The sequence below is a fragment of the Schistocerca americana genome, chromosome 3 (assembly GCF_021461395.2).
Source record: "Schistocerca americana isolate TAMUIC-IGC-003095 chromosome 3, iqSchAmer2.1, whole genome shotgun sequence".
Taxonomy (NCBI): domain Eukaryota; kingdom Metazoa; phylum Arthropoda; class Insecta; order Orthoptera; family Acrididae; genus Schistocerca; species Schistocerca americana.
This window is the reverse complement of record NC_060121.1, coordinates 320,451,551-320,463,899: the sequence shown is the minus strand read 5'-3', so window position 1 is coordinate 320,463,899 and position 12,349 is coordinate 320,451,551. Positions and strand designations below refer to the sequence as shown.

The following is a 12,349-nucleotide window of genomic DNA, read 5'->3' as shown; positions in this document are numbered from 1 at the left end:
GTTTCGAACAGAACCATCAGCAGGGAAGGTTATGCTGACTCTTTTGGGACGAAAAAGGCGTCATTTTGGAGCATTACATTCCTAGAGAGACCACTGTCACCATTGCATCATACACAGACTTTGTTGGTGTTCATTAAAAATGCTTTATCTTTTTTAGCCTGTATGTCACACTTAGTTTTTGTGAGTGCTGATTTATTTGGTCTTTACTTATTCTGCACATGCTTTGGACTGTTTGTAGTTGTCAGTAAAATGAATCAGCTTTGTTTAAGAAGTTACATCAAAACAACCTCCAGCCACTTACCGTTCACATTAGTTTCTGGACCATCAATAACAGCTACTGGACAATAAAATAGTAACATGGGTTTTAAAAAGTGGGTATTGTCATAGTAGAAAATAGACTGCCATGGGATGTACTGCATACAATAACAGAGAAATGAAACTCATAAAATTTCGAAAAAGTTTAATTATCAATTTATATGCTATACAAGGATATGAAATATGTAAATATTGTATGTCATATATTGGTTTAACAATAATTTTCATACACAGACAAAATACTAACAGCCCATATTTTATCATAGCCTTCAGTACATACAGACAGGACAATGTATCAGCCATGAGTGTAGAGATGACCGTGGACCAGTACATCCACAGACTTTGTTTCATTCTTTTAAGTATCTCGGTTTAGTTCTGATGCTTATAAGACAGTTAAGTTACTCATTTTATCCTCTGCGTCCAGCATTTCAAAACTTGCTCTCCTCCCTATCACCTTTATGTACATTGAGATGATTTTCAAGTTGATATATTCTTTAGTCCTGGACTTACATCGACAAATTTCATTGAGTTGCTGTGAATGACTAATTTTCAGAATGATCTACAGTGGATGAAATGACACGGTAGCCAAATGACATTAACTCAGACTGCATTAGAATTTCGAGAATGTCAATCCGGTGTTCCCTGCCCCAGTTTTATAATGATTTTATTTGTAAATGCGGCTCTAATCATAGGTTACTTAGGGTCGTTGCTCGATGTTATTATGGACGTTGTTATGTGTATTTCTCAGAGGGAAGCAAGAAACAATAAGCCTTTATTTTAGGAATAACATAAGCACAATGATTTTATTTGATGGTAAAAGCAGAGTAGTACAAAATACTTTTGATAAAGAATTCTTATGCTTGTGAAAATTGTGCGATGTCTATAGACAGGATGGAAAACCCGTCCCACAGATTTTGCTAAAGACAAAACGTTGTACAAACATTTTTAAAACGCTCTTTCCTGAGCTATATGACTAAAAAAGCAGATTTCATTTGTGTCATGTGGTAAGTGAATGCATTAGAAAATGTATATACAGACATTGTGCGGATTGTCATAATACCCTTCTGTAGATAAAGATTCAATTTTTCGTATAATATTATTAAAAGTAGTTTGTGCAGAGGTTAAAATGTTTGTGCTGTAAAGGAGAGGTAAAGGAGATATGTATATTGTATTATTTTCTAGTGAATACCATTTCGAAATGTCATCTTCCCTTTAAAGATAAGTTTATTGCGCAGTGGTGCCAAGATGTAGGCTGTCGGGTCCTTCTAATATATTTAATAACGATAAATGAATACTTATTGAATTTGTGGGGGCTCCATTACATATTACTGTTATTGGTCCTTTCGATGCTGAAGAAAATGTCGGAAATAATCGACTAATATGCCTGAGTTAATTTCCCCTCTTGCTGTGTTCGTCTGATTAACAGATGGTTCAGTAAACCGAATAATGAGTCGTTTGGTTCATCTCTCCTGTATAAGTGCAAAGCAAGTTATTCATAACAACACCCCAGAGTCCTTCCAGTTCCTTTCACAAGGTTCAAACTACACCAAATAGCGAAAATCTAGGAGCCAGTATTTTCAGTCACATCAATTCTATGACTTCGCAAATTCTATCATCGCGAACATAGTGAAAAATGCATTAGTGTAATTATATTGTCTTCTCTGAGCAAATTATCGATAGCTTCTGATAGTAAATCATGCGTAGTAGATCTTAAATATCGAACTGTGGATAGTTTCCTTCTATATATAAGTCTGATTATTCTAAGTATGTGTCAAATCGTGGGACACACACACTGAAGGTCAAAATTTGGATATAGCGACTCTTCAAAGCTATGGTTTATTTTTTTGAATAGCGATTTATTCTCATGCTGGGAAGGGACGCTATTCTAAGTACGTATCTCTGGGGCTTAGACGTAATAGTGACAATGAGGGAGAGAGGAACTTCGGAATTAACGGATCATACGATTTTCAGATATGTATCCGCACAATTGTTTTTAAACACCGAAATTAGTTACTAATGCTCCTGTTTAATGGAAAAATGAAAATTGTAAACGCTAAGAAATGCGCTACAAAAATTTCCCTGCAAGTGGTTTAACTAGCGCACTCCAAATGACCTGACATAGAGAACAAGTGGGAACTAAATAATGGACGATTGTCGACGGTAGCTCTAAATTTACTTGCGTTAGAATCCCTTCATTACATGTTTCATGACTGTATTTATCCTAAATCTACATGCAGGTAAGTATTACACGCGAAATGTAATTCAGTTATTCTCACAAGTATCAAAACAGGTTTGTATGCAATGGAAGATCGTAGGTAATGTGATTCTTCAGAGTCGTCCCCATATCCTGAAGGAACGGCAGGTGCTTTCGTGTGCGCCATGACGTGTAGCGTAGCAGACGAGCCACTCCAGAGCAGTAGATGACAACAGCTGTGCTCTCAGTAGTCCTGCCGCTTGAACCAGCACAGGATATTGACCCAGACGAGCGCACACGAGCCAACGTAGATGACACGCGCCGCTGGAGGCACCCACATGAAGTTGACCAGCTGGGCCGGCATCCAGAACAGGCAGCTCGTCTGCGAACACACCACATGAATGAACTTGATTCATTCAAGGTAATTCACTTTTTTCTATGCATGTCTCGTGAGAAACTTTATGAGTTCTTGAGACACATATTTATACCCTACTGCTCATTAAAATTGCTACACCAAGAAGAAATGCAGATGATAAACGGGTATTCATTGGACAAATATATAATACTAGAACTGACATGTGATTACATTTCCACGCAATTTGGGTGCATAGATCCTGAGAAATCAATACCCAGAACAACCACCTCTGGCCGTAATAACGGCCTTGATACGCCTGGGCATTGGGTCAAACAGAGCTTGGTTGGTGTGTACAGGTACAGCTGCCCATGCAGCTTCAACGCGATACGACAGTTAATCAAGAGTAGTGACTGGCGTATTGTGACGAGCCAGTTGCTTGGCCACCATTGATGAGACGTTTTCAGTTGGTGAGAGATCTGGAGAATGTGCTGGCCAGGGCAGCAGTCGAACATTTTCTGTATCCAGAAAGGCCCGTACAGGACCTGCAACATGCGGCCGTGCATTATCCTGCTGAAATGTAGGGTTTCGCAGGGATCGAATGTAGGGTAGAGCCACAGGTCGTAACACATCTGAAATGTAACGTCCACTGTTCAAAGTGTCGTCAATGCGAACAAGAGGTGACCGAGACGTGTAACCAATGGCACCCCATAGCATCACGCGGGGTGATACGCCAGTACGGCGATGACGGATACACACTTCCAATGTGCGTTCACCGCGATGTCACCAAACACGGATGCGACCATCATGATGCTGTAAACAGAACCTGGATTCATCCGAAAAAAAATGACGTTTTGCCATTCGTTTACCCAGGTTCGTCGTTGAGTACACCATCTCAGGCGCTCCTGTCTGTGATGCAGCGCCAAGGGTAACCGTAGCCATGGTGTCCGAGCTGATAGTCGATACTGCTGCAAACGTCGTCGAAGTGTTCGTGCAGATGGTTGTTGTCTTGCAAACGTCCCCAACTGTTGACTCAGGGATCGAGACGTGGCTGCACGATCCGTTACAGCCATGCGGATAAGATGCTTATCATCTCGACTGCTAGTGATACGAGGCCGTTGGGATCGAGCACGGCGTTCCGTATTACCCTCCTGAACCCACCGATTCCATATTCTGCTAACAGTCATTGGATCTCGACCAACGCGAGCAGCAATGTCGCGATACGATAAACCGCAATCGCGATAGGCTACAATCCGACCTTTATCAAAGTCGGAAACGTGATGGTATGCATTTCTCCTGCTTACACAAGCTATCACAACAACGTTTCACCAGGCAACGCCGGTCGACTGCTGTTTGTGTATGAGAAATCGGTTGGAAACTTTCCTCATGTCAGCAAGTTGTAGGTGTCGCCACCGGCGCCAACCTTGTGTGAATGCTGTGAAAAGCTAATAATTTGCATATCACAGCATCTTCATCCTGTCGGTTAAATTTCGCGTCTGTAGCACGTCATCTTCGTGGTGTAGCAATTTTAATTGCCAGTAGTGTAGCAGCTAGGGGAGAGTTGCTTATATTGTACAGGATCCTAATTTGTACCACTAAGCATATTAAAAAGAGGACATATTGATTTATCAGGATGTCAGAAAGATTACTGTAGAAGGTACTGCTTGGCATACAAAGGTACCCGAAATGTAATGTTAGAAATGTCCTGACTGTTAAGATACACTGAGCCGTGGGTGACTCGCGCTGATGACTTTTGTTCTTTGGGATTTTGTCACAATTGAATGATGTCTTATTTCTCCCTGAGTTACTACCATAACGAGTTGCTGACTTGCCTCCGTCAGTGGCAGCAGCAACGCTTATCGATACTAGTACTGCTGTACCATCTTTGGTGTGACCGCTATATTTCCGTGTGGAGGTGTGTGTGTGACAGTCGGTCGGTTGGGACAGAGCAGCGAGGAAGTCTCCGCGGCGCAAGGTCAGGCTGGGACCGCTGGCAGCGTGCATGTGCGGTCGGATTGTGAGGCGCTAGCTGCGAGAGCTACAAAGTTCGTTGCCCGTCGAACCTGGACACTGAAGTTGAGCGATCAGTTAACCTGTTATGAAACCTCATGTCTTCGTTCATTCCCGGTTGTTGCTTCCTGGGCCGTTCCAGCTAGCAGCAACGTATGGAGTGTTGGAGTCGGCGAACTTTTGCAGCCCTCTTCCTGTATGGTCTTCACCTATTAAATTGGTTGTTACTTATCACAGAAGTGCACCAGCGGTATTTGCTACTTTGTGGCCGTTAACGCCCCGGTTACCTGCCCTGGTCGTTAGTGTAGTTTTCCGGCAGTGTGTTTTTCCTCGCCGTGTTGATGCTGTACAGCACGGAGTGTAGTTCGACAGCCTTTTAGTTGTTTAGTCATATATTTTTCTTATAGTGGTTATTACGCCTTGGCTGTATTTAGACGCCAATATTTGAAGACGTAGTGCTGCTGGTATCTTCGTCCTCGGTGACATTTTCCGTTGTCGTGTCGTTGGTCGGGCGGAACGGAACTGATTAGGTGGTTGGTAGGTCATTCAGCCGTCCCTGGATCGGGTTGCCATCCGATTCTTTAATCTTACTTTTGGCTGCCTGTGTCACTTAACTTTGAGTTACCTTCTCAGGCCGACCTTTGGAACACTTCTGAGCACCACTGTTCTGTTTGTTTTAGATTGTGATTTTCATTTTAGTCTGAAGTACTGTGCGAGGCCTTCAGCTGTCTATTAATTTTGTTTGTTTTAGTTTTAAAATAAGGTCTTCAGCCGACTGAAATTAAAATTTGGAGACTGATTTGTTTAAAAACTAAATTTTGAAAGTTTGTTCCATCAGAAATTCTTGTTATCCAGGCCCTAAGCCCTGAGTTGTTCAATGTCTTATGTGTGGCTTTCAGCCGAGTATTTATGTGAAGTATTTTTTTAAGTGAGGCCTTCAGCCGCGTGTTTTCATTAAAGCAATTTTTTTATAATTTGTGTTCAGGCCTTCAGCCGTTCTTGTTTCTGGTGTGGTTTTGGGCCTTCAGCCCAGGAGGTATCTCAAGTTTTCTTAACTAGGTCTTCAGCCATATTGTTTTATTTTGAGCCTTTTAAGGCAATGTGTAATTGAGTGATTCTCAGGAAAATAAAAATTTGTGTGCTTTGTGCAACTGACAGTAACTGATTACGGCCCCCTCCACAACTATAATCTGATCCAATCTATCCTGCGAAACCAGATTTCATACACGTTTGTAAGAAAATAACTGGGAAATCTATTCCACAACAAAAGAAGCTGTTAATAGGAGATACGATTTGCCGGCCGCGGTGGCCGAGCGGTTCTGGGCGCTTCAGTTTGGACCCGCGCGACTGCTACGGTCGCAGGTTCGAATCCTGCCTTCGGGCATGTGTATGTGTGATGCCCTTAGCTAAGTTAGGTTTAAGTAGTTCTAAGTTCTAGGGGACTGATGACCTCAGATGTTAAGTCCCATAGTGCTCAGAGCCATTTTTTAGATACGATTTCCTGTAACAACCACACATACTGCACAGTGACGTGGTATGCTCTCTACGAGATGGTTGAAGAGCTCTCTTGGCAGTCGATTCCACTCGTTAGCAAGAGCGGGGCGGTGATCTGGAAGAGTCCTAAGTGGAGACTGATGGGCTATATTTTACTTCCCTAACGCGTCCCAGGCACGTTCCACAGAATTAAGATCTAGGGCCCTCGCTGGCCAATCCATGGGAAATTCAAGAAATGTATCCACCAAAACAGATCGATGCACACGGGCGCTATCGTCCATAAAGACCAAGTCTGGACCAACAGCACCGCCGAAAAGTCGAACATATGGTAACACTAGCATGATCTCTATATCTCTGGGCGTTTACAGTATTCCTCTGACCATCAAAGGTGATGTACAGCTCTATATATCAACATGATGACTCCCCACGCTTGACGTCATCACCATCATACTCGTCTCTTTCCACCGTGTTCCTGTAGTTGTATCTGCTACCAGGTTCTCTAGAGACTAATTTGGCCTACGACAAACCCCTGTGTCTCAAAACCATCACCAAAGCTTCGAAGTGACACTTTGTGACACATCCAAGGATACTGAGATTGCGGTCTGTGTTTGGGCCGCTTCCAGGTAGCAGAATATTCTACCCTGCAATACAGGGTCCAAATGGCGTCTTTGTGACACTATGTTGTCAAATTCACTGTTCGGGGCATCTCCAGACACGTCGTCCCTGGTCATCGAGGCTCACTTCGAAGCGGGAATCATCACTGAAGACAACTCTACTGGCGGAGGTTCGAGTCCTCCCTCGGGCATGGGTGTGTGTGTTTTTCTTTAGGATAATTTAGGTTAAGTCATGTGTAAGCTTAGGGACTGATGACCTTAGCAGTTAAGTCCCTTAAGATTTCACACACATTTGAACATTTTTGACAATTCTACTCCAGTCAATGAGATTTCAGACCGAATCCGTGTCTGGAGATGCCCCACACATTGGTGGGATAACTAATTAACCCACTGTCACCCACCATAAGTCCCGACAACCAGGAGTGATGGTCTGTGGCGCTATTTCTCCTCATAACAGAACCTTTTTTCGCTGTCCGCGGCACCCCTAAGTGGACAATGTTCTACGTCCCGTTTTGTTGCCCATCATGGCAGGATATTTTGGGAACATTTTAGGTTAGATTTTACCGTGACTGTTATTGACATTAAATGAAACAACTGGTTTACTGTAACCAGTCATTATTTATTTGTTCCCACGAGGCATTTCAAAGCTTTAAACCTCCATCATCAGGTGGATTTACATGTCACACTAATAAATGTAAACCCAATGATGATGGAGGTTTAATCCTTTGAAACGTGTCGTGGAAATAAATAAACAGTGACTGGTTACAGTAAACCAGTTGCTTAATTTAAAGCTATATTTGGCTTACATTTTACCATGATAATACCCACTCGCACCGGGCAAGAGTCTTTACTGCTTGTTTTCGCACTTGCCAAACTCTGCCTTTGCTAGCAAGGTCGCCGGATCTCTCTCAATTGAGAACGTGTGTAGCATTATGGGCAAGGCCCTGCAACCAGATCGTGATTTTGGCAATATAATGCGCCAGTTGTCAAGAATTTGGCACGACATCCTTCAGGGGGGACATCCAACAACTTTAGCAATCATTGTCAACCCGAATTACGGTTTGCATAAGGGTCAGACGTGGACCAACGTGTTATTGATTTGCTCAATTTGTGAAGCTCTTCCTCTTGATAAATCATTCAATTTTTTGGAAACTATAATACTTTGTTTGTACATGAACATGACATCTACCGATTTTCCTATTATTCGGATAATACCCTGTGGTGCTTCCTGTATTTTTTTCTTATTTCTTAGATTGTTTTTACGGTGATTTTGGGTGACTGATCACCTTTTCTCTTTTCGTTTCCATGTTTCCGTGATTGTGCTCAACATTTGGACACTAATGTACTACCCGACATCGAGGTCAGCCTGTTTCTTGGAACCGTATTGTTAGCTGTTAGCTGTGAGCGATGAGGAACTGATCGTCAGAGGCAGCGTTTATTTTGTTGCAGTATTCATATAACTTCTTGTGTACGTAGCGAAGAGAAATACAGTTATAACGTAAGTGGCAACATAATATGTTATTTTCGTGCAAATATGCACGAAATAATCTTAATTCTCACACACTCATGGAACCGTATTCTTCATAGTTCGTTTGTACGATACTGACAAAGCGAAAATACAGACTAGAAGTTTCCGATATTGTACCGGTACGATTTGGGAAACTGTTTCGTATAGCGAGCTTTAAAAATGCATTTAGCATTATTAGTGCAAAATAATGTTCAGAAGCGATGCATTGAATTTTCTAATGTATTCTTTATCGTAAATTACTAATTAAACAATTACTTTGTACTACACTATGGCGCAGAAAGGCCTGGTAAACTGGTATATAAAAATTTTTGGTCGCAATAAAGTGTTTTCCTACGAAGCTGAAATCGAATTAGAAGAGCATATTCCCGCATTTGAAGAGAGGACGTTCGGTTAAAGCAAATCGTGGTTTCGGCGTTGCAGAAGGAAACATTGCCCAATACTTCAGTCCAGAAGCAGTCATGACATGAATAAGGTGTGGTGAAGATGTTCATCCAAGAAATATCACCGAACCAGAGGGAAATTATGAAAGCTTTAAACATCCAAAGCGCGGCCAAGGAGCCTATGAGCTAAGGGGCAGTCCATCCTTTAAAGAAAAGCTAATCGATGCAAAGTGGAAGAAATCTACAGTTACAGCTTCGCCTGTCTAAAGGAGGTATTTTGCAGTGTACAAGAAATCCACCAAATAAACTCATTCGACAAACAAAGGAATGGTACAGAGAGTTGTGTGAGGAAGATGGATGGAATGGAAGAAGTGATCAGCAATGTGAAATGAAAAATGTGGATCACGTAAAGTGTGCAGCGTTGGGGAAAAGAGTGAAAAATTTATATTTAAATGCCTGTAAACAGCGATGTAAGAACTAAAATATGGAACATTTCCTTAAAGTTAGGCTAGTACACATGTTCCGTATCAAGGACATAGTTTATAAGGGTTGTAGAGTTCATGCATCCGCTAGTATAAATTAGGAAACCGGATTCATAATTAGCAAAACTCGCAGCTGCTTAAAAAATTGAATGTAGTGTATTTATTTCACTCAGAATTTCCATTCTTTGAATCAGATGCCAAGAACGTCCTGCAGTTGAGTATTGCATTGTTTAAATAATAAACTTATTGTTTGGACTACAATAAATAAAGCATCGAAAGTGGTACAATTTAGTTGACTCTCCGCTACGTTGCACTAAATTTGAGTCCAACGAGCACTGGGCGAAACCAATAGAGGAAGGTTTATCGATGCCGATCTTCCTATCATTCCGTCTGTACGTTAAAACTCAAATTTTAAGCACTGAAAAGGGAATGACCTATCTGTGGAATAGGGCGCCAAGGAGCTCAGAAGCCACTAAATTAGAAACACCTGCTTAGTGACATCCAGTGCCCCGAGTCCTGCCGGCCATTGTGACCGAGTGGTTCTAGGCGCGTCAGTGTGGAACCGCGCGACCGCTACGGTTGCAGGTTCGCATCCTGCCTCGGGCATGGATGTGTGTGATGTCCTTAGGTTAGTTAGGTTTAAGTAGTTCTAGGTTCTAGGGGACTGATAACCTCAGATGTTAAGTCCCTTAGTGCTCAAAGCCATTCGAACCCACGGCTCCTACTACTAAGAACAGGGACAAGTCTTAGCCTGCACCCCACGAGGATACTACAACTGTAAATTCCCTCCCAGATATTCCCAGATAAGTATCCTGATGCCTCACTCCCATTTTACTATGAATTGGCTACAAAGAAGCACGAACTTCCAGCATGCTGGAGCAGCCGTGGGTCAGCACGTTCTCTTAATCAGTACAAAGAAAAACCAATCCAGAATTATAAATTTAACTTTTTTTTTTATTCTCTCGATGACCGGTTTCGGGCCGAGACCCATTTTCAAATCATTGTAACCTAGTCAAAAATAGTATTTCCGCGTCAAAAACGAGAAACGAACAGTTACAGCGCGAACATCTTTGACATGGTTTTCACATATTCGGAAATTCCATTTTGGTTACGTTATGATGATTTGAATGTGGGTCTCAGCCCGAAACTTTGGACTGGTTTTTCGTTGTACTAAAAAGAAGCAAGCTCTACAACAACCCCCCTTACCTTACCGGTTGGCTATCATAGAGGAAGAGAATGTGTGCTAAACCGTGTTACCAGTACGAATCGGTCCATGCACGACAATGCAAGATACCAGTATGTTCCAAAAAGCCGCTCGTGAAAATATGATTAATTTGTATTCCTATCGGAGGAATGTGCATACTGTAACTGTCCTCCGATTGCAAAAACATTCTGTTGGCACCCACCTACATAGGGAGAAATGATCATCACGATAAAGTAAGAGAAATCAGGGCTCCCAAAGAAAAACTTAAGTGCTCGTTTCTTCCGCGTGCCGTGGAACGGTAAAGAGACAGCTTGAAGGTGGTTCATTGAACCCTCTGCCAGGCACTTTATTGTGAATAGCAGAGTAATCACGTAGATGTAGATGCAGTCAAAATTTAAACATCACACACTTCCCCCAGCCGAGGCAAGTGGAACAAATCGGTTGGTTCCTTTGCATTAGGTGTGGTGTATGGTGGATCTTAGGCACTTTTTAAAAGCATCATTTGTTCATTGGCGTTTCCTAAGATAACTCGTAAAAACCATGTTTTTTTGAGCACGAAAAGTACCAATTGTGAGGGTGGCAATTTTTGTAATTTCTATTCCTGGCAGAACGTCGAATTGTTTGCCACATGGTATTAAGATGATATTTTCTGGGAATTTTGAAAATTTGTTTCGATATCGTTATCCATTACCGTGATGCAGAATTTCAAATTCGCGAAAAAAAACAGCTTTTACCCGTTTTTGCACACTGTACGACAATTGTCTAAATAACTAACAACAGACAATGGCTAAAATTTTAACTGTACATTATTTAGACTTTAATCTAGGAAGGATATTTTCCCCTTTTCGAAATTCTGTATGGTTATCAAAACATGAAAATGCATGATTTTTGGGTGCGAAAAGTATCAGTTGCGCGGATCGCTCTTGTATAACTTCTATTCATGGCAGATCGTCGAAATTTTTGCTGTATATTTTCAGAATGAGATTCACGGGGAACTTTGAACATTTTTTCGGTATCGTTATCCGTTACTGGATCCAAAGGTTCAAAGTTACCGTACGTATGCAGAAAACCGCAAAACCCTGTTATTAGCCGTTTTTGCACCTTGGGTTGTAATTGTCTAAATAATTAACCACAGAAAGTGGCTCAAATTTTAACTGTATGTTCTTTAGAAATTTATCTAGAAATGCCATTTTCCTGTTTTCGAAAATCTGTATCTGTAATCGAGATAAATCTGAAAAAAGCACAATTTTTGTGTACCAGAAGCACCAAGTGTGGGGATGGTAATTTGTATAATTTCTATTCATGGCAAATCGTCGAAATTTTTACCAAATGTTCTTGAGATGATAATCGGGGAACTATGAATTTTTTTTCAGTGTCATTATCCTTTGCCGATATCCACAGGTTCGAAGTTACTATACTTTAAGCACGTAAGATAGATGCACAATACCCGGTCTGAGACACAAATGTAGTGTTAACTGACACATGGCAAATGTTGTATGGTCATTTTAAGTGTCTGAGGCCACCAAACTACGTTTTTGCTCAGCATTTTTTCATGATAAAACTTTATGACACGCTATCGCTGTATAGTGGGCATTTCCCGCCTATTCAAATGCGTCCAAAGTGGCATTGCAGTGACAATAAATGAACTAAACAGTCTCTTAATACGGCTGAAAAAACTTAAAAATGACTGCCAGAAATTGCGTATAACTGTAAAGACTGCGAACTCAGTAAAATATTTCTGATAACATTTTTTGCCCTTTTAAGATACAAATCATA

The 12,349-nt window shown here is 41.5% G+C and overlaps 1 protein-coding gene across 1 annotated transcript in view; it reads right to left on the bottom strand.

Annotated features, from left to right (window-relative positions):
* Positions 1-484: 484 nt before the first annotated feature.
* Positions 485-12,349, bottom strand: part of LOC124605838 (mpv17-like protein) — a 37,937-nt gene continuing 26,072 nt past the window's right edge. Inside the window, exon 5 of the mRNA XM_047137769.1 lies at positions 485-2,891. Coding sequence (XP_046993725.1) covers positions 2,754-2,891 — 138 coding nt within the window. The 3' untranslated portion in view covers positions 485-2,753. The remainder of the gene's footprint in view (positions 2,892-12,349) is intronic.